This window comes from Alosa sapidissima, chromosome 3 (assembly GCF_018492685.1).
Source record: "Alosa sapidissima isolate fAloSap1 chromosome 3, fAloSap1.pri, whole genome shotgun sequence".
NCBI lineage: Eukaryota > Metazoa > Chordata > Actinopteri > Clupeiformes > Clupeidae > Alosa > Alosa sapidissima.
This window is the reverse complement of record NC_055959.1, coordinates 26265295-26289326: the sequence shown is the minus strand read 5'-3', so window position 1 is coordinate 26289326 and position 24032 is coordinate 26265295. Positions and strand designations below refer to the sequence as shown.

The 24032-nt window shown below is 44.2% G+C and overlaps 2 protein-coding genes across 11 annotated transcripts; both read left to right on the top strand.

Annotated features, from left to right (window-relative positions):
* Positions 1 to 269: 269 nt before the first annotated feature.
* rhot1a (ras homolog family member T1a) lies at positions 270 to 19460 on the top strand. 9 transcript variants are annotated; one of them, XM_042085757.1, is made up of 21 exons: positions 270 to 735; positions 2080 to 2138; positions 2237 to 2318; positions 2517 to 2560; positions 2684 to 2737; positions 2866 to 2918; positions 3692 to 3800; positions 4889 to 4990; positions 5156 to 5254; positions 5768 to 5876; positions 6137 to 6257; positions 6400 to 6484; positions 6711 to 6856; positions 7022 to 7122; positions 7235 to 7365; positions 7692 to 7775; positions 7935 to 8057; positions 11096 to 11298; positions 14136 to 14258; positions 16735 to 16872; positions 17916 to 19460. In XM_042085757.1, exons 1-21 carry the CDS (start codon positions 699 to 701, stop codon positions 18031 to 18033), a joined length of 2121 nt encoding a protein of 706 aa, XP_041941691.1. In that variant the 5' UTR covers positions 270 to 698; the 3' UTR covers positions 18034 to 19460. The 9 variants fall into 9 exon arrangements, with proteins under 9 accessions (XP_041941691.1, XP_041941692.1, XP_041941694.1 ...); XM_042085758.1 differs by lacking the exon at positions 14136 to 14258 and adding an exon at positions 15082 to 15186 and having other exon boundaries at positions 271 to 735; XM_042085765.1 differs by lacking the exons at positions 14136 to 14258; positions 17916 to 19460 and adding exons at positions 11472 to 11518; positions 15082 to 15186 and having other exon boundaries at positions 275 to 735; positions 16735 to 16859.
* Positions 19461 to 19914: 454 nt separating this feature from the next.
* On the top strand, positions 19915 to 23969 carry LOC121705997. 2 transcript variants are annotated; one of them, XM_042087407.1, is made up of 10 exons: positions 19915 to 20113; positions 20427 to 20507; positions 20670 to 20702; positions 20888 to 20968; positions 21308 to 21405; positions 22170 to 22351; positions 23069 to 23182; positions 23270 to 23338; positions 23469 to 23543; positions 23694 to 23969. In XM_042087407.1, the coding sequence occupies exons 1-10, from the start codon at positions 20045 to 20047 to the stop codon at positions 23732 to 23734; spliced, it is 843 nt and encodes a 280-aa protein (XP_041943341.1). In that variant the 5' UTR covers positions 19915 to 20044; the 3' UTR covers positions 23735 to 23969. The 2 variants fall into 2 exon arrangements, with proteins under 2 accessions (XP_041943341.1, XP_041943340.1); XM_042087406.1 differs by having other exon boundaries at positions 23691 to 23969.
* The last annotated feature ends 63 nt before the right edge of the window (positions 23970 to 24032 follow it).

The window sequence follows — 24032 nt, the reverse complement described above, 5'->3', positions numbered from 1 at the left end:
CCTGGCTCTTTTTTTTAATCATATCAAAAGAAACTCCATTTTGACTGTATAGGCAGCCTACCATTAGCCTATATCATATATCACATATTGTGTAGTAGCCTATAACATAAACTTCCAACTAACGAGTCCTAGTGGGATATTACTTCACTCCACAAGTTTCTTTCTCCACTGTCACTCCATACGGATGTCCAGTTATATTTCGTTATTCACACTCCATATCAGTAGATGACGCTGTACCTACTTGATAAGGTGTTATCAAGAGTGAACCCGATGCGTCTTTTTGTCCATCTGAAGTTTCCGTAGTTGCCGGTTGTTGGAGGTCAACCGTAGGAGGCGTGCGCTTAGACTGTTCAACGCAGAATGTTATGAAATTGGAATTACGATGATGGACTTACATATTTTTTATTATATTCATGCTTGTGTCTATAGCCTTAATTTGTTTTGAGATATAACGGTGAAACGCTTAATTTAGGGGCTCTTATTACAAGACCAAAGAGCAAGATCTCTGTCCGTTTTGTCCTAACATTAGCTAACACAATTCGCTAGGATAGCCCAGCGCCGCTGTTGGACAGACAAGGTTGGGTTCGAACCGCGCAGGCCTGTCATTCGGCAAATTGCCCCGCGGCATTGGGGCAGCACTTAGATGATTTTCGATACAATTAATTGTTCTGGTTTTGCCTGGAGTTAAAATCGCAGCAATGAGAAAGGACGTCAGGATATTGCTGGTTGGTGAACGTAAGTATTTTCAACAATTTGTCATTTTAGCTGACTAGCTAGATTTTGGGGATGAATCGGTCATTGACTCAATTGCCCTGGGTCCATCAGACAAGTTGTTTGATGGCTAACGTTAACGTTATAGCTATCAACCCGTTTGATAAATATTCCCTATTTATATATAAAGTCCACTTTCATAAGATAATTGTCCAGCGATTGGATGTTGCTCCAGCAAAATAGCAGTTGACAGTATCGTTAGAGACAACGTAAGATTTTGTACGAACCTCATTGATTTTCAAAAAAATGGCGCAAAACAACGTAGACGTTACTAATTGTACGATTTCTTGAAAATGCATAATGTCAAACTTATGACAAGAATTGCATCTGCTAGCGTTAGCCAGCGTATGGGATAATCTCAATGTCATACTGTACCCACATAGCTTGCCTACTCGGTTAAATGTGGGAGAATACAAGTGTTGTACGTTAAGTTAGCTTCTGACAAGTCGAGTGCAGTTCGATGTGTAATGTGGATAGTAATTGCATTTTTACCAACACTTAACCAGAAAGCTAATTGCCCACAGAATGCCTTTGCATGGGTCCAAACAGTAACTTGAAGCAAGAAAACATCTGCAGCTGAGACTGAAAATCTTGACGTGTGCTGTAACGTTGGTTGCTTGTTAGATATGTCCGCATTGTTCTGGAGGGACACCGGCCAGAGTAGCTTACCACAGTTATCATTGCTTGTGTTTTTGTGTCATAAAGCAGTGGCAAATAACATATTTTTTTGATCTTGTCAACTTTATCCGTCCAAAACAGCAGTAGGTATGTGCTGTATGTTGACCTCATCATAAACCACTAGCGTCGCAGACCCCTTTTGACAGGGGCGCTAGTGTTTATCAGTAGCCTACTATTTATATCGGTTTTGGTGACGATGCTGTCTGGCCTACATACTGTAGCTGGCTTGATTCTTTTCAGCTGCCAGTGTTCCAACCGGGCTGCCAAACTACGTGTGTAACGTGTTCGCAGTTGTTAGGGGGCGAAGACCTCTCCAGTTATCCAGAGGTTAAGACAACTTAGCATGTGACATTTAGGATACATCACTGAGGAAATAGTACACTATCTGTGCACCCAAACACACGCATTCATCCTTGCTGATAAATAGACTAGACATGCACTCACACGTGTGAGTCTTTCCAAAACTCTTGAATTACTCAACGAGGCCCTTGTACTATGGCCTGCCCTGCAGTAGTACTTTGTCACTTAACTCCTCTCAGCCATAGGCTACCACCTACACAGGCTACGAATAGTTCTAGTAAATTCCCTTGAATAACATATCTAACAGTGATTTGCTACTTTCCAATGCAGCCAAAGTGGGGAAGACATCACTGATCATGTCATTGGTCAGTGAGGAGTTCCCCGACGAGGTAAAGAATCTGCTCATTCATCTAAGAACTTCTCATTTGAGTCTGGTAGCCTGGACACCACATTGTTCTAGCCCTGTTTCACCAGTGTTCTCTGTCAGGTTCCCCTGCGTGCCGAAGAGATTACCATTCCAGCAGATGTCACACCAGAAAGAGTGCCCACACACATAGTGGACTATTCAGGTAACAGTGGTGATCCAGGACAGAACACACATGACATACAGTATGAGATCGGGAAAAAATAGAGGCTCATTCAAATAGTCTTTATATTTAAGAATATTCTAAATTGTAGGATGATCTAATAGTTTGCCAGATTGAGCACACCAGTTTCATTGCATAGTTATATGCCTATTCAGAATTTCTCATAATTTTTCCATGCAGAGGCTGAGCAGTCAGATGAACAGTTATACCAAGAAATTTCCAAGGTGGGTATATCCTATTTGGCTGAATTTGTTAAGTGTAGTCTGAATGGGTGATTTTTTTAAGTGTAGTCTGAATGGACAATTGACTTTGGAATACTCAGTAGTAATCATGATCCGTTTTTGCAGGCTAATGTAATATGCATCGTCTATTCTGTCAACAACAAGAAGTCTATTGAGAAGGTATGTTCTTTTAAGTACACATCTCCCATGCTAATATGTTTGAATACAAAGCACTGCATGTTTTTGGTTCATATAGTAACTACAGTACTACAGGCAGTATTTGACCTATATCGTGTCATTGCATATAGGTGACAAGCCACTGGATTCCTCTCATCAACGACAGAACGGACAAAGACAGCAGGTGTGTTTCAACCCTTGAATTTGGAACAGGGGATTAGCTGTGTGTGTGTGTGTGTGTGTGTGTGTGTAGTATGTGCGGATGTGTGTGGGATGAGGGGGTATGGGTGCTGTGCTGGGTTTAAGTGCTGTTTGAGAAAGGCCATTGGTGCTTGGCTATTTATAGTATCTTCACTGTGTTTTAAACTGTACAACGACACTTGAAATATGTACATGGGGATAAATCTATTCAGGTTGAGATGCTGTTGGATTCACATTCTGCTGTTGCTGGGTTTGGTGTTATGTGCTACAACTACTGCAGTTGTTTTTCACAGTGTGAGATTCCAAAGTCCAGTAGAATTTATGCTTGGCCTGGTAGCAGTTTGATGTATGATGACTATGTATACTGTGTGAATGTTGAGCAGGTCATCACCTGTTGTTGGTTGGCATATGTTGTTTTACCACTAAGCATACCTACTCACAAGTGCCTGTCACTTCCTGTATTTGAAGGCTGTTATCTCTCGGGCATGGGCAGCAGGAAACAGACCAAAACACTCACACAGTACACACTAACACTGGTTTGAATGTGTGTATAATTGCGTGTGTAGTAGAGACTACACTGCCCTCTCTTACTCCTTGACCTGCTATATGGAATCAACCTGTTTTTTAAGAAGGGCTGGCTTGGGTAGGGCAGTGGGTCTTAAGCAGAACTTTGCTTATACATGGAGCCAGCCAAGCACGTAGTGTGCGCTACCCTTTCTAATGTGATGATCTGTGTGTAATGCAATGCCATGGCAGGGTGCCGCTGATCCTGGTGGGGAACAAGTCGGACCTGGTGGAGCACAGCAGCATGGAGACCATCCTGCCCATCATGAACCAATACTCTGAGATCGAGACCTGCGTGGAGGTGAGCCAGGCCGGGGCCAGCACCGCACACAAGGGTTGCCACTCAGCCCTTAAAGAAGGGAATGTTGGGAAATGAACGTTCTAAAGAATATCTGGGTTCATTAAATTCAACATGGAATTTTAGAACCTTCAATTGTTGCGGAACTTAGAATGTTCAAAAACCTACACCTTTAAGGGTTAGAGCCACCTACAGAGAGTAACCACTGGACCAGGGCCATAGCCTTAGTGTTTTGTTTTGTTGTCCCAGTTTGGATTTGGGGTGCCCAATCCTTTCCTGCCCTCACTTTATTTGGCGGAACACTAATCTAGCACAGCTGATATTCCATTCCATAACTCGGTAAGCTGACTCTGATATGCTATTAGAAAGCTGGAGCAGGCATTCGGAGTCAGTGATCATTATTCATTCAAAAAAAGTTTAATCAATTAAATAGTTCTTGGCACATCATAATGGGTCCAAGCGTAGACCTGAGCTCTTTGTAGCAGACAGTTGAGCCCCCCCGTCCCTCACCTGACACCTGTGTGAAGTGAACCAGGAAGGGCTCCCTAAGATGTGCAAGTGTGCCACCTGGGCTTCAGCCAGACTGGCTATCATGTGACCAAGGCACAGTGCGGGCGTGCGGAGCGGCAGGGAATTAAGCAGTCACCCTGGCGCTACACACACACACACACACACACACGTGGCTCATGTTACAGTAGCCGATGGCGTCAGTCCCAGCAGGGCAATTGGTGTTGACCCCGAGAGTGGAGGCTTACGTGGTGAGCCACACAGCTCAGAACTCTCTCCACCACAGGGAGAGGAAGCTCTTGTCTCTTTTTAAACATCTCCTCTGTCTGACTGGGCCAACTCATGACTGGGTGGATTTGCCCATCAATGCTCCGCTCAGCATACTTCAACTGTACCATGGTCAAACACTGTAATAGATTACACTGTTGGATAACACACGCACAAGCTGCCTGAACAGTTCGCTTCCAGGTTCTCAAACGACTAAAAATGTTTTTTTATTGTATAACTGGCCAGCTCAGCTTGTTCTGTTGGCCGAGGCACCTTGGTCGTCTGCCTGATGTATGTCTCTACTTTTCTCCCTTTAGTGTTCAGCCAAGAACCTGAAGAACATTTCCGAGTTGTTCTACTATGCCCAGAAGGCTGTACTGCACCCTACAGGACCACTCTACTGTCCTGAGGAGAAGGAGGTGAGAGTGGAGGGTCTATTGCTGGAGCACTCCGCTGAGGAGACAGATGTGCTTCTGCATGATGGTTTACCAGCTTGGTGAACTGTGTTCTTTTCTACTGACAGATCATTGAAATGAAAAGATCCCTGATTCACACTTAACTTTGTGACCCATGTGTGTTTGCAGATGAAGCCGTCGTGCATCAAATCCCTCACGCGCATTTTCAAAGTGTCCGACCTCGACAACGATGGAGTTCTGAACGACAACGAGCTCAACTTCTTCCAGGTGCGAGTTCACATATACTGCAGAGGCAGGTGTGTGCTCACAAGCACTCCTGTTGTTGGGCGTAGACTTGAATGCAAGTGTGGGCTGTTTCCGGTCTTGCCTGATCCCGCCTGACATTGACACACCTTTGCGAGAAACAATGCTGTCCATTCTTGTATTTCTCATGAAATGTTGCAAGGTAACATAGTTATGTGGAGCCATGAGTTGAGAATCGTTGAGCACATGGGTTACACTCAGCACCACATACTAGTGGGCCAATGGAAATGGCATGTCAAGGTTATCCAAAAGACAAGGCAAAAAGGCAAAAGCTTCAGTGAGCATTTATAGCACCAACGTTTGAAATGTTCCAGATCTCCCCAGTATTGGAGTACTGGAGTATCTCTCAGCCTGCTCTCAGCATGTACATTTGAGTTGCAAGGTGTATTATTGGATGTGGGTTTTGCCTGTTTTGCCAGTGGGAGGTTGCGTTTGACTGTCTGCCATGACTCATTGTTGGCCTGTGTCCATCTGCAGAGGACGTGTTTCAACATCCCACTGGCTGCTCAGGCTTTGGAGGACGTCAAGAACGTGGTAAGGAAGAACATCACGGACGGAGTGAAGGACAACGGCCTCACACTCAAAGGTGAACTTCCACTGGGCTCTGCCATCCTGCCCCACTGGTTTTTCTTTGCTCTCGTCAGACAGTTGAGCTCGTCCCAACTGCCCTGACAGTTCAGTTCTAAGGAGAGTGGAAAAACCATGGTGAAGTTGGGACATGTGATTTGAACTCATTCCGTGAGTTCTTAAGTCATCGGTCATCTGCAACTTCAAATTTAAAACTACTACAGAGGGCGTTCTGTTGCGTCTAACAACATTTCAACTGACCCTCCCTACTCTGTACAGGTTTCCTGTTCCTGCACACACTCTTCATCCAGAGGGGCCGGCACGAGACCACCTGGACTGTCCTGCGGCGTTTCGGCTACGACGACGACCTGGAGCTTACACAGGAGTACCTGTTTCCACTGTGAGTCCTCTCCACCACTCGCCCCACATCTAAACGCCATTAAAAAACTACTGTTCCCAGAATTCACTCTGGCTTCCTGTTAGAAGATCTATGGTGCTGACTGGGCTCTGCTTAATAGGAGTTAACTGTTTTCCTCTGCCAGGCTGAAGATCCCATCAGACTGCACCACAGAGCTGAACCACAATGCGTATCTCTTCCTGCAGGGTGTCTTTGACAAGCATGACAAAGTGAGTGTTTTTCTATGTAGGTCTGATATGAAACAACACCTTCAACTATGTGGTCGATAGTTGGCTACTGATTAATAAATAACATTGCTCAGGACAAGTTTAGCAGTGTTTGTGGCTTTTTTTTAAACCCAGGAATGTGGCCTTGTGAGCTAGGTGCTTGGGAATAGGGGGGGGGGGGGGGGGGGTTTCGGTCTTTTTTTTCTTTGACATTTCCTCGTCCTTGCAGGACCGAGACTGTGCTCTGTCCCCTGATGAGCTGAAGGACCTATTCAAAGTCTTCCCCTACATGCCCTGGGGCCCTGACGTCAACAACACTGTCTGCACCAACGAGCAGGGCTGGATCACCTACCAGGGATACCTATCACAGTGGACGTAAGTAGGAGTCCCCCTGCACAGCAGGAGCAAAGGTTTATAGTCCTGATAAGAGGCCATTTTTTGGCTCTTGGTTATCTTGTGCTGTTAATGTGCCCGTGGACAGATTCTATTTTGGTGCCCATTAGTCTTTTGACATGTTTGTTTTTTTTGTTTGTTTGTCAGGCTAACGACGTACCTGGATGTGCAGAGGTGTCTAGAGTACCTGGGCTACCTTGGCTATTCCATCATTAACGAACAAGAGTCTCAAGCAGCTGCTATCACAGGTGAGAGTGTGCCTGTTGTATGCCTAAATATCCGTCTCTGAATGAAGGCAAAAGATGAAACCCCTTGTGGTAGATCTGGTTGCTAACTGCTGTGTGGGCTTTGTGTGATCAGTGACGCGGAACAAGCGTATTGACCTGCAGAAGAAGCAGACGCAGCGCAGCGTGTTCCGCTGTAACGTGCTGGGAGCACACAACAGTGGCAAGAGCGGCTTTCTGCAGGCTTTCCTTGAGAGGAACCTCGTGGTGAGCACACTCACACACATTTAGGTTACCTATACTTAGCAAAAAGCACAATCTATATGGATGCCTGGCTGTATAGAAAGTGTGTATATACTCAGATACGCATGCACACACATACTCACACATACACATTTAGAAACACATACATACACATATTCTGTGTGTTTTCACCATTGCAATATCTCTGAAAGTACAACCTGTTTTTTTTGTTGTTTCTTTTACAACTGATGTGACGCTTACATACTATAGAAGCTACTCAGGTCTCCTCAAAGAGTCCGTCATTTAAATGTGATCATTCTTATTCTCATTCTATTTGTTTGATCTTTCAGCGACAGCGGAAGATAAAAGATGATCACAAGTCCTACTACGCCATGAACACCACCTACGTCTACGGCCAGGAGAAGTACCTGCTGGTAGGTTCAGGTCATATCCATCAGACGGGTGTGCAGAGAGCAGGTGGTGTGGGTCTAATACTAACGGTTGGCCTCTTCCTCACTCCATTCATCTTGCTTTCTCTCCATGCTCCCCCTACCCTCCTCTCCCTCTTTTGACTGCTTTCCACTCGGCTTTAGCTTCATGAGGTGTCTCCAGACCTGGACTTCCTGTCGGACACAGATTTGGCCTGTGATGTGGTCTGTCTGATCTATGATGTCAGCAACCCACGTTCCTTTGAGTACTGCGCCAAGGCCTACAAGGTAATCTCATCACACAGATAGAATCAGAAAGTTATAAACAATATCATTAGATTAGATTAGATTCAACTTTATTGCCATTGTGCAGAGTACAAGTACAGAGACAACGAAATGTAGTATAATGGAGAAAATACAGCATAACATGAGGAGAGGGGAGGAGAAAAAAAGCAACCCCCAGACTATGCTCCTATGGGGAGTACAGTGTGGGAACAGGGAAAAACACCTCAGCAACATAAGCACATGGTCAGTACACTTTATAACATGAAAGACACACGGCTTGCAACAGGGGAGGGGAGTGGTGGGTGGAGGGAGTCCAGTGCAGGCAAGCAGCCATTTTCGGCGCTGGACACAGACCCGCTTGTCAGACTGGGAGTACAAAGCGTCGAAGGCGAGGGATGGGGGGTAGTGGGGGTGACTGCATGTTGTATATATGTTTAGGAGTTCGTGTATGTGTAGGCCTGGAGAGTCGCTCTGCCTGGCATCACAATCTTAGTGTCTCAGTCCGCAGTATTGTCATAGCAATAACACAGCAAGTTGCTATGGAGACAACCTTGATCAGTTCCCAGACAGGGCCCACAATCAGCAGGTGTCTGTAGGAACTGGGGGAAGGAACACGAGAGCGTCTCACTGCAGTACTTTTCCGGGGGAGTTGTTGTTCTAGCCGCGGCCTTGGCCGAGGCAGGTGCTGGTTGAGGTGGGCCAAAAGCAGATAAGATTGTAATTATTTGGTCTTGGGGCGAGTAGCCGTATTCCAATTTACAGTCTTAGTGACTTACAGTCACGACTACTGTCTTAGTCCATTTTGGTCCAATTGCCTTTGTAAAGCAGTGAGCTTCTCCATGATGTTATCCAACCTAGTGTCCATAAAATCCATCCGGGTATCCATCAACTGCTTGATAGTCCCAGTCTGGGTGCCGACAGCACTGCCCACTTCATCAATCATGACAGGCAGTGTTATGGGGCTTTGAACAGCTGTCACCGTTTTCTGAATTCCTCGATAAACCAGGCCAATGCCTAATCCAATCAGCAAAAAACCTGTTATCATGGTTCCAAATAGGTAGATATCTTCAATGTCCTCCACGGAAAGAGCCGCCAGACACACGACCCGCCACTTCCCCCACGCATCCATCGAGAAGCCTGCTGCGAACGTTTCGGCAGGGCAGTCAGGTTCCCCCGAACCCAAGCTGTCGAGAAGATGGTGTCAGTTGCGTTGAGAGACCAGTCGATCAAATCCATGATTTTTTAGTTTGGAGAGCAGTGCAGAGAGAGTCTCTCAAAGTATGAGACAGTAGACTAGACAAGACAAAGGAGCAAAGCAGGGAAGATAAGGGGAGGAGAGGGAGAGAAAATGTGACCGCCTTCGTTGAGAGCCAACATATCGGAACGCCCCCTATTACCACCAGTCCCGTCTTTCCGTCCTCTTGCGTGTATGTGTCACTTAATATTAATTTCTATACAAACCAAGACGGCGGATTCCTAAAGAAACGCAAGCACCCACACCATTGGTGTATCTAAATTGGCTATGTACCAAAAATGACATTTTACTGTGACTCGAAGAGCTGTAAACAGTGTTGTATGGCTGCGTGTACAAATCCGCTTGGAGCTCCAGTGGAATTTTGAAGTAGCGACGAGAATTCTCGGTTTAACCGTTCGTGTGAAAGGGTGGAAGTAGACGACCCACCAGGCCGGCACTAACCTCCGAGCGTGGTTAACAAAATCGGATATTTCAGGCAGTAAAAGCCGCGGTAAGAACCAAACCAGGTTTTGTTCAAATCTACACACCTATGGCTACTGAACAATGTAAAGTTCATTTAAGGCTTTAAAAATAGGATGATGGGGAAAAACATAATTCCAGGTAAACATTCAATAATGAATACAGATAATATAATAATATAATAAATGTGAAGTGAGCAGAATTTAAGCATGTGACATTTTTTACAAATCAAAATGACATAATCCTAACAGCTGTTTTGAGTCAAGGCTATTTGCTTAGCCTATTAAATAACTTGATGATCGAGAAAACAAACCATTTTGTGGAATGATGCATTATCATATAAAATTTGCAACGGTGTGACTCAAAAACAGTCTCTGGTGGCATATAAGTGACATCACACTCTGTCTGCCACTCGTTGCTTGTGGCTGGTTATGCTTTGCATGTGTGGCATTCTGATACGTTCTTTAATTCGGGACCATTATCGCTCGTTTCAATTTAGGACCTTGCAGTTGTGATTGTCGTTTGCTTATTCAAAGTCTAAAGACAGTCCAAAGTAGCCTGGGCTATCCGTAGTGTCCGTTTATTGCACATCAGTATTTACGTCATTTTGAAGAGCCACTTTATACCTGTGTGTGTTGGCGTGTTCGGAGTCATTTTATGCAAGCAAACCGCATACAGGGGGTCTTTATTGTTGAGGTCAGACATGTTAACACATCTTTGCTTAACTTTTTACCTGTGTAACCTACACTGATCCAGTTCTGCCAAAGCCCTGCTTCTATCCTCACTGGTAGCTTACAATACAGTGCTGTGTGGGAGGGGGAGTGGCTAGCGGCGAAAGCCAATGTGTGTTTCTTTTACCGATATATTTAACGATATCTTTTGCATTTCTTATTCAAACAACGTCAAATCTGGCACTGCACTTACTCATGCCCGTAGCAAGACACCTGCCAAGTTTGAAATCAGTCTGACAAACGGTCAGCGAGATATGCGTGCCACAGACATTAGTACACACAGACGCTTCTTGCTTTATAGATAGATGTTATTTTGAAGTATTAAAAACATTGTTGTTTTAGAACGAAATGTGTGATAATTGGAGGTGTTATGATACATATTTTATAAACCTATTGTTTTTTGTATGTATTTAGCTTTTGTCAAAATCTGCTTTAATGTAAACATCTCTAGCATTAATTTCTATCGTGTTTACTACATATGAAGTGTGTTTGTAAAGCTGTTGCAGATTAACAATAGTTCAAAGACACCTTCACGCTACACGGTTTTGTGTTAACACATTGCCCATTCACACATCACCTTCTTCTCCCCCCTGCAGCGCTACTTCATGGACAGTAAGACGCCGTGCATGATCATTGCCGCCAAGTCGGACCTGCACGAGGTGCGGCAGCAGAGCACCCTCCCCCCACTGGACTTCTGCCGCAAGCACCGGCTGCACCCGCCACAGCCATTCACCTGCAACAGCACCGACGCACCAAGCAAAGACATCTACACCAAACTCACCACCATGGCCATGTACCCGTGAGTATAGTTTTTATTCCTCTCTCTGTCTCTCTCTGTCTCTCTTTCTCCGTCACTCTCTCTCTCTCTCTCTCGCTCTCTCTCTCTCTCTCTCTGTTTTCCTGCCTGTATTTTTGATGTACTTTCCCCCATCCCTCCTCCCCCATCTCTGTCCTCACTCTGCTGTTCCTCAGTGTTGCTGTTGGATCTAGAGGGGCCCTCATCAGGCTGTGTAGTCCAGGTTCAGAACACTCATCCCTCCCAAAATATAATGTTAACCAACTGGATTTTTCTGGTGTTTTGTTTTTTTTAGTAGCTTTTTCTCCCCAAAACATCATTAGGTCAATTGCCCGTGTATGGAATAAGCTTACCAACTTTTCCATTGAAAGTAGGTTTGCTTGTTTTTCCACCGGAATCATTTTTGACTTTTTGCATTTTCATTAGCTCTCTCAAGTGTGTCCCAGTACTCTTCAACACACAAGCAGAGGAGCTACAAACATGCGCACTGCAGTTAGAGGTCAAGTAAAACGGCTCTCCTTAGGAGCTACAAACATGCGCACTGCAGTTAGAGGTCAAGTAAAACGGCTCTCCTTAGGAGAATTCCATTTCTTCCTCTTTTTATTCTCACTACATGTGTCACAGTTTATGTTTCCCAGGGAGGATGCATACCTATGTGTACATGCATACATATATGCGTATACCTCCCCTGTGCTGTTAGTGCCGTGTTTCCCACAGAATTGAATTCCATTTGTGGTGGTTGGTTTGCAGAATTCATTTGAATACAATAGTTTTTAACAAATTAGCACAGCATGGTTATGATGCTAACCAGATTTAAGCACAATTTAGTACAACTTGGAAAATCAATGTGTGGTGGTCAATGTTGATATTGTGGTGGGCTGCCATAAATAAGTCAATGTATGGGAAACACTAGTGAGTTTGGATAAAAGCATCCAGTGCCCACACATTCAAAATGGCAATCTTTGTAATAGCACTGGTGATTACCTGCCTTAATATAGCATACTTAGAAGCATCCTGACCTAGCCTGGGTGATCCCAAATGAATCTGTGAGCAGCACATTTGAATCTGCTCAGCTGATCCGTCCGGCTTGTCCAGCATGGAGTGGGCTTTATAATAATGACAGACAGGTGGTCGGTTAGCAGTGCTGTTGGACACTACTATTGGCTGTGCTGATGGTATCGGTGTTAAAGGACATGGACGTGTATTTTCCTTTACAAGAAAGATGTGTTTGCTGTACTTCTGAAATGATTTGGGAAAGATGTGCTTGCTGTACTTCTGAAATGATTTGGGAAAGATGTGTTTGCTGTACTTCTGAAATGATTTGGGAAAGATGTGTTTGCTGTACTTCTGAAATGATTTGGGAAAGATGTGTTTGCTGTACTTCTGAAATGATTTGGGAAGAGTTGTATCTACCGATTTAAGTTCAGTTTCACTGCTGGCCACGCCACTTGGAAACTGAAAGTGAATGTAGTGTCCCCAGACCAATTCTCTATCTCGGATGAGATTTGAGACTCATCAGTCTGCCACTATCTTACAGGGGTTTGGGATGCAAAAGCATTTCGCACCGACCCAATACCGTTTGGGAAAAGTTTAATATCCTCATTACGCTTCATCCTGCACGATATACTGCATCTCTGCAGAAAATATGAAAAGAAAAATAGTGGTTCTAACCAAGACCAACCTAACTGTACCCTCACTCAGTAACATAGGCCAACCCTGGCCACCATCACTCCTCTGGAGTTGACAATGGCTGAAAGCACTGTGTAAAGAGATGAGAGAAAGAGGGCTAACTGAGGTCTCCCTGCTGTGGAGTGACGAGCGTTCAGTGAGTAGATCCCTGACTTCCTGCATCGATTTCCACTCATCTGCCCGGATGAGTCGTAGAGGTCAATTGACGACGACCACAAATGGAGTCTATTGTGCAGTGATTTGAGTATGTTAGTGCTAAGAGCCAGTCATGCCCAGTGCCACAGGTGTTCAGAGAGACAATGACTGGGTAAGGGACATTCTGGTCAGGGCTTTAGTTAAAACATTGATGCGTGGGTTTGATGATCCTCTTTTTCTCTCCTCTTTTTCTCTCCTCTTTTTCCCTTTTTCCTTTGTTCCTTTCTTTTTCTTTGTTGTGTTGCTCCTTCTGCTGTTCTGGTCTGAAGCCACCCCTGGTAGAGCACCTGTCTCTCAATGGCATCAGTTAATTAATGTCAGAATGAAGTTGTGTTTTGATGGGACTTTGATTCTGTTGATCATTCTCCGAAGACCTGGTCATTTATTTAGCTAAGCCCCATAGCATTGATGAGTATCAGCATTTTGTCATTGTCAGTTTTATTGGCCTTTGGGTTTTATTTTATGTTCTCATACATTTTTTTTTTATTCTTTCAATTGTACCTGGCTTTATCCCAACCCTCCCTTATTCCACTACCTGAGACCCTGTCCCTTCCCAGTCCCGAACTCCAATCCTCACCTAAGCCCCTCCAATCCTCACCAGTCCCCAACATGGCCCTACCCAGATCTCCAAAGCCTTACCCAGGGCATCCCATTGCCCACAGTCCCCTGTCCTAGCCTACCCGTACCTCCAAACCCTATCTCAGCCCCCCCCCCCCCCCCATCCTCTTTGCCCATATCAGGTGCTACGAAAGAATGTGGAGCCACTTCCCGATATTGGGCGTCCCTGGGATATAAGCCCTACTACCAACTGGATGGTGCAACATCTTGATCAGCCGTTTTGTCTGTGTGTGTGTGTGTGTGTGTGTGTGTGTGTGTGTGTGTGTGTACGTACGTGTACATGTTCATGTGTGCTTCTGTGTATGAATGTGTGTGTGTGTGTGTGTCTGTCTTCACAGCCACGCCAAGTTGCGGTGCATGTGCGCCTGCAACCGGTGCACCTTTTGCGTCTCGCACAACCTGATGAACTCTGAGCTGGTGCGCTCTATCAAGGCCACCCTCTACACGGCCCTTCTCAACAGGTCTCAAAAGTCACACCATCGCTCGTGTCTCTCTCTCTCTCTCTCTCTCTCTCTCTCTCTCTCTCTCTCTCTCTCTCTCTCTCTCTCTCTCTCTCTCTCTCTCTCTCTCTCTCTCTCTCTCTCGCCTCCCCCCACCATCCCCCTTTGTTCTCTCTATCTGGACCTTGTCAAGGAGCTGTGCCGTGTTCTCGCCCACTTTTTTTTGTTGCTCCAGCCTCTCTGACTCTCTCTCTCTCTCTCTCTCTCTCTCTCTCTCTCTCTCTCTCTCTCTCTCTCTCTACTGTTAGCTTAGCTTTCTAACACTGGCTCTTTTTGCTGACCTGGCGCTCTCTCTCTCTCTCTTGGTGGGAGCTGTAGTCTCGCTCAGGTTTTACTCTGCATATCCACGCGCTGTGTGTGTGTGTGAACAAACACACACACAGAGGAACCACGATCTGGTGCAGCGATGGGTCACTTATGTAGGGAGTGTTTATGTGTGGAGGTGGCTTCCTTGGGATTGATTAGATTGGTTGATTGGCGTTGAGAGGGGTTTTTGTCTTGCTGACTTGGTGGTTGATGGAGCAGATCTCCAGCAGTTGTCCAAATGATGAGTTGGATCAGTTTCTGCTAAGAACTGGGTTTAATAATCTCAAGTTTATCCCATTTAACAAAGTGTGTGTGTGTGTGTGACAAAGAGGAGACGTGGATGAGCAGTAGCGTGCTGTTGAGCAGTATAGAGTCCACTTTGGGGCATGTGTCTGTCTTTCTGTTTGAGAGTGTGTCATAGAGTGTGTGTGTGTGTGTGTGTATAATGGCTGCCTCTCCATCTCCATGTCCGCTGCAGCGCTGTTCGTTCGTCCCCCTCCTCGTGGCCGTGGAGCAGCAGTCTCGGCGTCCTGCTAACCCAGGCCCTGCACTGGGGACGCAAGCCCACTGGCCTGCTAGCTAGGGAGGTATCTGCATGTGTCACTCACCATCCCGCACACAAACGCAACGCATGCGCTCCTAACACGGGACTCATTAACAACGTGGCTGTGGGGTTGAGTTGGTGGTGTGCTGTCGTTGGCAAATGCCCTTCACCATTCATGACCCATTTCACTTGATATGGTCTGGAACATGTTAAAAATGGACGTAGTTTGGCTTAGTTTGTTTGCATTCATTCAGTCCGCAGTTTTATACACTTACTGAGTATTTGCAGTAAAAACATTAAAGATGACAGATAAATATTTTGTTTTTTTGATAGGGCTAGTGAAAACATGAATATACAAAACAGTACATTTGATGAGCAGCTAGTGATGACACCATTTACAATTATCGAATGGATTAATTTATACCGTATTTGGAACCGTGGATATGCAAAGGCTAAATCTGGATTAACCTGCATCATTCAGGAATTCTCTAACCTTACTAACCTGACTATGGTCTCTTGGTGCTCATTGGATAGTTCAGTTTTTACTAAGGTTGAGAGATTTCTGCAAAGTTTCCTACTCTCTACTTTTAATCGTAGTGTCATGTCTGATGCTTAGTATGTGTAGAGTGCAGTGGTGTCTTTGAATTACTGTTAACAGTAAATGTCCTGTATTGATCCCTTAGATAAATGTGTACATGTGAATTGAATTGTAATTTGGAATACAATTGTGACCTAATTCCATTGTATTGTGGTGTCTTTGTCCTTTTGTGTTTTTTTCCCCTCTATAGGTGTTCAAAGTCATGTGCTTGGATGGCTGTGTTCCTTTTTGCTGTGCATTTATTGACCTCATGCTAATCGGCCTTCTTGGCATGCGCATTAGACTGACCTTCTCTCACGGTGTCGCTGGGTTTTGCCTTGTAACTACGTATGCTCTAACTATAGTCAATCGCAGTAGGGCCTTCTCATTGTGTCTCATATTCTACATGCTTGGTGTGTTAGTGACTGCTTGGGTGCTTACCGTCCTGTGTTAACATGCGTGTGGTGAAGCCTGGTGTGTGTTTTAATGCTTCAGACTAGCTTCAATATTTCAAAGCCTATATTAAAGGTATTGTGTTGGGTTTAAGAGATGTTGGCACTTTTTGGGAGAACTGCATGTAAGCTACCCGCTTTAATACCACACTGACCAGCATTTTGTGTTATCACTCAGTATTTTATATACATTTCAAGCACAAATTAGCATGTGAAGCAGAATGTTCAGTGCAGATAGGTTAAGAAAAATACAGACCAGTGAAGTTGTAAAGCTTCAGTTAATAAATGCAATATTCACCAAAAATGTCTGAATTTGATGAATAGCCCAAAACAAGATCTTTAGGTTTTCTGGTGCTGTGTTTTCAGTGCTTACCGGTGTTCCTATACCTGATAGGCTAATGTGTGTGTGTGTGTGTGCGTGTGCATAGCATGTTTGGGTTTGGGGTGCTGTGTGTGGTTGTTTATTTTGGGAGTTTGCAAGGTAAATGCTGTGGTGTCATTACCTCTGTGGTTTGGGGCCTGCTGAACCGGCCTCCTGTGCATGTGTGTGTGTGTAAGGTTGCGGCCCTATGTCGAGCACCTGGGCGCATGCCTCTTGACTGATGAGGACTCCAGCCTCATCCACCAGGTGCACGAGGTCACCTATGTAGAGGAGTCCATCTACATGGAGTCGTCTGTCGATCCCTTTATGCCCAGGTAATGGTGATGCCTGCTGGGGCATGTGCCACTCACGTCTGCGTCTCTCCCCGGTAGGCAGTGTGAAACTAACGCTCCCATTCAAAAGACACATCTCTTGGGATGTGCAAGTAACGTCTGTACAAGTTCATCAGTGCATATCTAGGGAGTACACTCAGGGCTGCCACTCTGTGGACAATACTAGATGACTTGACTTTGTGGCGTTTTCAGCTGAAAACATTCCTAGTTTTAGTACTCACCTAGATAAAAAGACAGTGATCTAACTGAAGCCATCCATCATTTTGTTAACGTAGATTCTAGCCTTCTGAATCGTGTCAAATGATCCCGAGGCTGACGGTGAACCTTATGGTTGTGTTTATTTGTATGGCCCTTCTAAGGGTTTCAAGGAAGCCACCTGCCTATCCTGAGTTATCTGAGGAATAGGTTTCCTATTGTTGGGTTCTGATTGTTTAACAAAAAAAAGAAAAGAAACAGATTTTGGGTTCTGTATCTGTGGTCATGGGTCTTTAGGAGGCCACTGCGATGCAGTCTGAGTGGCTGAAGGAGTTGTGCTTCACTGTGTGACCATGTGCTTCACTGGCAGTTTGACTAATTAACTCCTGGTCATGCCGGAGGAGGTTTGGACAGGATGTCTGTCCACTGGAAGACGGCCCAAAGCCGCTCGAGATCTTGTGAACACGTTGCTTCTCTAACCACTTCTGTCTTTTCTTTTGTCATCGTGTCCCCCCTTCCTCTGAGGCTCCTTCTCTCTGCCGTTACTCATACTGTTGTCCATTCAGCAAAGCCACAACAGCCCCTCTTCCATGCTCTCCTCAGCCCTGCAGCACTACTTTAGAACTGCTAGTTTAACCCAGCAAAGCCCTTCTCCTCAGTCCATCACTAGAGACTAACCCTAAAGAAAGATTCTCCCCTGGACAAAAAAGTTGGTCATTTTCATTTGTGACAAGAGTTCGAATGTACAGAATATTCCCATTGGTCTAACTTTATGTGAATTTCTTTCTCTCTCTCTCTCTCTCTCTCTCTCTCTCTCTCTCTCTCTCTAGACACATGACCCAGGCTGACCTGAAGAACTCCACCTTCTGGCTGCGGGCGAGTTTGGGTGCCACCGTCTTTGCCGTGCTGGGCTTTGCCATGTACAAGGCCATCCTCAAGCAGCGGTGATCAGTGTCAACACACACACCTGTGTGTTGCTCACCCTGCCCCTCCCCTCTTACCCCTCCGCAACTACAACACCCCCCCCTCCCCCCAGCCCGTCCCCATCTAATCCTTCCCTCCTCTTCATCCTAGTGCCCCTGGTTGAGTCAAAGTTTAACTAGAAACATTGCAAATCATAGACATAGCTACATTTTTTTCTATACATATATGTATATATATTTGACATGGAAAAAAAGAACATTAAAAGTTGCAACTATTTTTCTTCGGAGGCTTATTGGAACCCATGCGCCTGACAAAAAGCCACCATCATCTGTATTAAAAAGGGCATTTTTCGAACTCTGCTGACAGCTGCAGTACAGTTGCCTTCCTGGTTAGCCCCGCCATCTGCTGGTTTTTCTAAAGGCAGGTCTAAACTGCTCTCAGGCCAGTATTCGAGCGCCCAGAACAAGGAGGAATTGCAGGTAGCTGTGGCAGTACAGGGTTCTCAGCTCAGATGGGACTGACCTCCATGTTTATAAACTGTATATAGTGCTCTGAATATACCTAAGATCACACTCATTGTCTCTGAGGTGAAAGGTCATGAAAGGAGGATCGCATTGTCACACTACCCAGGGGAGAGACTACCAACACCAAGCCATTTCTAACCTGTCAAAGGTTGTGTGTTATCAAGACACATTGCAGATGTATTAATTTATTAACCTTTTTTTCTCTGCTTTTTGATCCTTTTTTCTTTCTTTGTGTTGTCAATTTTAACTTTTTTTGTTTGGCATTGCATGGAAACAGGCACAGATCAGAGTTAGTTATCTTTCTTTTGTAATTTGTGTGTTTTTTTTTTTTATTATTATTGTTTATGATTGTTGAGTACACTTGATCACTGCGGAAAAGAAGAATTCTGAAGAACAATTAAATGAACTTGAGTTATTCGATGAGCTGGCTGACTTCTCTCCTTGGAGTTTGAGAGTGTCTGCCCCCTCTGTGCTGTATGAGGGAGGGGAGCTGACCGACCGACTGACCGACCGACTGACTGACTGTGGGCCCACCACTCTGGCCTGCTCCCCTGCCTGTCACCAGAGACGATTTAAGGACACACACCCCCCCCACACAACACACACACACACACACGCACGCTCTACAGAGAGGTATGTGGTGCCCTCTACTGGTTACATTGTTTTAAATTGCATCATACACAGAACATGCGCCCATGACCAGGGTCGTATCCATTAAGCTCCTTTCTTTCTCTCTCTCTCTCTCTCTCCTTGATGGACTCCGTACCACCACACAGACGTTACTTACTCGTATGTTGCATTCTCACCAGAATTATGTATTATCATCATTACTATTATTATTTAAGTTCTGGCTCAAAACAGATGGTAGAACATGTTTTATTCATTTCTGACTTATCCTGCATTTACAATAAATAACTGTGTGATCTACCTGTGTCTCGTGAGTGTTTCTTCCCGCATAGTAACACGGGTCACTAGAGGAACCACCTGTTAAATGATCATTTTATGCCTAAAGGTGATAAAGGCTCGACCATATCATTGTGTTCTCATTTATCCTCCACAGATATTTGAAAACCCTAAATCCAGTGTGACAAGCCGACATTCATTTCTCATCACTGCTTCCACTGTATTACCTCTACTGCTTCCCATTTCTCAGTGAATCTTCCCAGCAGGAAGATGCTTGAAAGACACGTTTGATTTGTAGAATATAGGTAGCCATAGTGAGCATCTGTCTCTCTCATGTTTACTGAAAATACCTCCAGACCACAGGTAGCTCTTCACCAACCTCACAAACACGCGGTCGGTGAGCTCTGTCATTGGATGCATTCTGACCAACCATATTTGGAGTTTAGCTTCATAAACCTGTACAAAGGTCTGTCCCTGACAAAATAGCAGAAGTCCGGTAGTAGGTAGAATTCCTATTCTGCTTTTCAGAGAGGGAAAGGAAGACTTTAGAGAAAGTGATATCAGCAAACCCACTTGTCAGCTCACTACTACAGGATACAGTAAGGAGGATGTCAGAAGTAGACGTTGGACCAAAGCTGTTTTTTGAGGGGTACCTGAGGAAAAGAAAAGATAAATGGGTGAGTGTTTCATGTAATTCCCTGTGCTTTGATGTAAATAAACATTGAACACAGGGATGTGTGGAGTTTTGTCGAGCCATCAGTTGAAAGTATTACCATAGAAGAGAGACATTTAAAACCTAATGTCTTCTCATGTAATATGTAAAATGTTCAGTAAAGCTCTAACACAAAGAGCTTAAACTCAAAGATAGATAGATAGATACTTTATTGATCCCCAAGGGGAAATTCAAGTCAAAGTCATTTCATGAATTTTCATATACTATAATAGTGTAGTGTAGTATATTCAAAGCCTGTGTGTGTATTTCGTTTCTAGAAAATCAGATGGGTCACCTATTGGTTTAGACTTCATAACACAACACTTTTTTTCTACACTAAGAAAGAGGGATGTCATGCTGTAAGTACACACATTCCTTTTTGTGTAGCTACAGATTATGTCTCTGAATACAATTGATCCAAATGAGATTCAGACCAGCACTATTGCATCATATCATAAAAAGTCAAGATTTGATTGAGCACTAATTCTACTTAATTAATTATTTCCCCTTTACATTTTTAGACCAATCTAAGAGGACAGTATTACATATACACAGTAAGTTAGTAGCATTGGTTGATTTAGCTTTTTGTTTGTCTTCATTTGCTCATTGTGAATGTATAATTGCATTGCTCATGTGATGATGTTTACTTAATTTACTTGTATTCATTTAAGCAGACACTTGTATCCAATTGATGATGACAGTAATGACGCTACTAGTCTTCTGGTCATCCTCTGTGTAGGTGCAGTCTGTGCGTGAAGTGATGGAGGGCAAACGTCATACATTTGAGATCACCATGAAAAATGGGAAGAGGAAAATTTTAGTGAGTTCCCCTCTGTTGTGTGTCCTGAGCAGGACAGCTCTGATTCTTTGTTTGAGGATGTGGTCTGTGGTCACTTGTCAACAAATGATGGCTATTGTTCTGTGAGAGGACAGTGGGAAGTCCCTTGACAACACTGGTCTTTGTTTCTGCATGAGAGGAGGACCTTCATCTGACATTTTTTTTTCATCTTCTCCATCTGTAGTTGATTTGATGCTCTGTTTATAGTCCTAATAGTCAGGTAAAACACACCTCTCACTCACTCTTATCATTTGTATGTTTATCTGTTTGTGTGTGTGTGGGTATTTGTGTGTGTGGGTATGTGTGTGTCTGTGTTAACAGGCGGCAGAGACGCCCGAAATGAGGCGCGAGTGGGTCAGTCAACTTTGGCAGGCCATGCAGTTATGTGGCTCTGGCCGCTCTCTTAGCCTCTGTGTGTGGTAAGCAGACCTCATGCCTCTACACCAACCACAGCTGGTTCCATAGCTAAAGGTCACCATTCTAAGTGAACAGTACAAATCGCACTCATAATAGCTCAGGTGCTGTTTTGAAATACTGTGTGAATTGAGGACATTTTCATTTCCAGAGGTTCAGGCTTTAAAGCCCCTTGAGACCATCTTAATTATTAATGGAGCTATATAAACACAATAGAATTGAATGAAATGTTAACAAAGTAACATTAATACAGCACTGAATTAATATGGATTCTATTTGGTGATATGTATTTGTTTGTGTACATGTTTGCGTACATGTGTGTGTGTCTGTGTGCATGCACATGTTTACATGCACATGTGTTTGTAATGTGTGTGTGCGGGCCTTTGTCTCTGTGTGTGTGTGTGTGTGTGTGTGTGTGTGTGTGTGTGTGTCTGTGTGCATGTTTACATGCACATGTGTTTGTAATGTGTGTGTGCGGGCCTTTGTCTCTGTGTGTGTGTGTGTGTGTGTGTGTCTGTGTGCATGTTTACATGCACATGTGTTTGTAATGCGGGCCTTTGTCTCTGTGTGTGTGTGTGTGTGTGTGCGTCTGTGTGCACGTTTACATGCACATGTGTTTGTAATGTGTGTGTGTGTGTGTGTGTGTGTGTCTGTGTGCATGTTTACATGCACATGTGTTTGTAATGTGTGTGTGTGTGTGTGTGTCTGTGTGCATGTTTACATGCACATGTGTTTGTAATGTGTGTGTGTGTGTGTGTACCCCCTTCAGGCCCAAAGAAACAAGTGAACTGAAGGCCCGAGCTTTCTCCAGCCCATGTACCTCTGATCAGCTGGCCACCGAGCTAGTGGAGAGCAGGGGGCAGCCTCCCCAGGAGCCCAGTGGTCTGGACAGGCGCCACTCGACCACCTGGCCTAGCACAACACATCCCCCCCCCGCTCATACAGCATTCAGTGAGTCAACACCCTCGGTTGGTGATGAGTAGGGATGAAAAAATGATTAATCAATTAGCTGTCAACTATTAGATTAATCAATTAGCTGTCAACTATTAGATTAATCAATTAACTGTCAACTATTAGATTAATCACCAACTATTTTGGTCGTGTATCACTTTTTGTCATTTTATAATGAAACTACTCAAAATGATCTGATTTCACTTCCTTAAACTTAAATATTTTCTTATAAATTACTAATAATTACTCCTACATGACAGTAAACTAAATATATTTGGTGTGTGGACTAAACAAAGCATTTGAGGACATATTCTTGAGCATCTGAGGACATATTCTTGAGCTTTGGGAAACATCAACATTTGACAATTTTCTGTCGAAAACGATTAATCAAAAATAATCATTAGTTGCAGAGAGAGACCACTTTCACCAACCTGGTTACAGAATCATGGGTCATTATTTTATTAAATACATAAATGACACTTAAGACTTAACAGGGATGTAAGTCTGTAAACTCATGTGCATCATACTTTAATTATGAACACAGCACTGAGAATTTCCCTCTTCCTGTGAACAAGAACTGAAAATGAACACCTCTGTTGTAAAATAATTTTACTCAGTCAACTTCCATTTTTAACAAGAATTGATTTTGGTTTCACAAACCCAAAATACTCTGCATCTATTTCATTTCACAGTCCCGTGTCTTACCTACTTTTTCAGGTAGAGTTGATTCATACAGTTCACACTCATTCAAGATGGAATACAAGCAAAACCAAGAGCAGAATCAGAGACCTGAAGATGATCTTTATGACACACTGCCGCCAGCTAGGAAATGTGAGTGACACAAATGTGTTTAACATATCAAATTTAATTTAATAGACCTACTTTTGAATTTAAACCATTTCAACGTCTTTTTTGCAGCTTTCCCCGCGACTGAAAGCATCTATGACACCCCAACATCTTACAGGAGGGTCATTGAGCAACAGCAATGTAAGAGCTGACATATGACGACCACATCAAGCTAGTATCACATGCATTACTTGTGTGTTACTTCTCTGTTCTCCTCGTATCAAATTCACAAATTCACGCAGCCACCCCCCATGTTTCCTCTGTTCTCCAGCCTACAGGGAGGCCACAGAGAGCATCTACGACGTCCCAAAGTCCCTGCTGAGAAAAATGTCTGAGCACACAGTGGGTGAGTCAGTTTGCCAAACCTCCGTAGTCATTGCCACTGATGCGTTGTCAGAAACTGTCACCCAGTTTCTTCTGTAGAGAACTAAAAAATCGAGTAGGCATTTAGAAAGTGAGAGACGTCACTCAGGTCTTGTGTTGTCGCCCCCAGCAGAAAGCCGAGCGAGAGATGACCAGCTGGAGACCGTGTCTTGAGTCCCACAGTAACCCAGAGACTCTAGAGGATAACCCAGCAGACGATGACAGGAGGGTAGGCTTGAGGAAGATCCCTATAGTCTCCACAGGCCAAATGGAGGATGCCTTCAAGAAGAGGTTGTATCAGTACACTGACACACAAGATTTCTTTTGAAAAGACTCATTTCATTCTCTGATGGTCATCCTACTCTGCTCATCATCAATCCTTCTGTAATCATTACATTTATATTCCATGGACAGTGTTATTGTTCTTCTCTTTGGACATTGTTTTTTTTCAATTTAAATTCTTTTTCGTCAA

Excerpts from the sequence above, each read along its gene's own strand:
- rhot1a (XM_042085757.1), top strand. The coding sequence starts at position 699 with ATGAGAAAGGACGTCAGGATATTGCTGGTTGGTGAAC. Across the intron at positions 736-2,079 it reads GATATTGCTGGTTGGTGAAC|CCAAAGTGGGGAAGACATCA; the intron begins GTAAGTATTTTC and ends TTTCCAATGCAG. Across the intron at positions 2,319-2,516 it reads ACACATAGTGGACTATTCAG|AGGCTGAGCAGTCAGATGAA; the intron begins GTAACAGTGGTG and ends TTTTCCATGCAG.
- LOC121705997 (XM_042087406.1), top strand. The coding sequence starts at position 20,045 with ATGTCAGAAGTAGACGTTGGACCAAAGCTGTTTTTTGAGGGGTACCTG. Across the intron at positions 20,508-20,669 it reads AGAAAGAGGGATGTCATGCT|ACCAATCTAAGAGGACAGTA; the intron begins GTAAGTACACAC and ends TTACATTTTTAG. Across the intron at positions 23,339-23,468 it reads GGTCATTGAGCAACAGCAAT|CCTACAGGGAGGCCACAGAG; the intron begins GTAAGAGCTGAC and ends TCTGTTCTCCAG.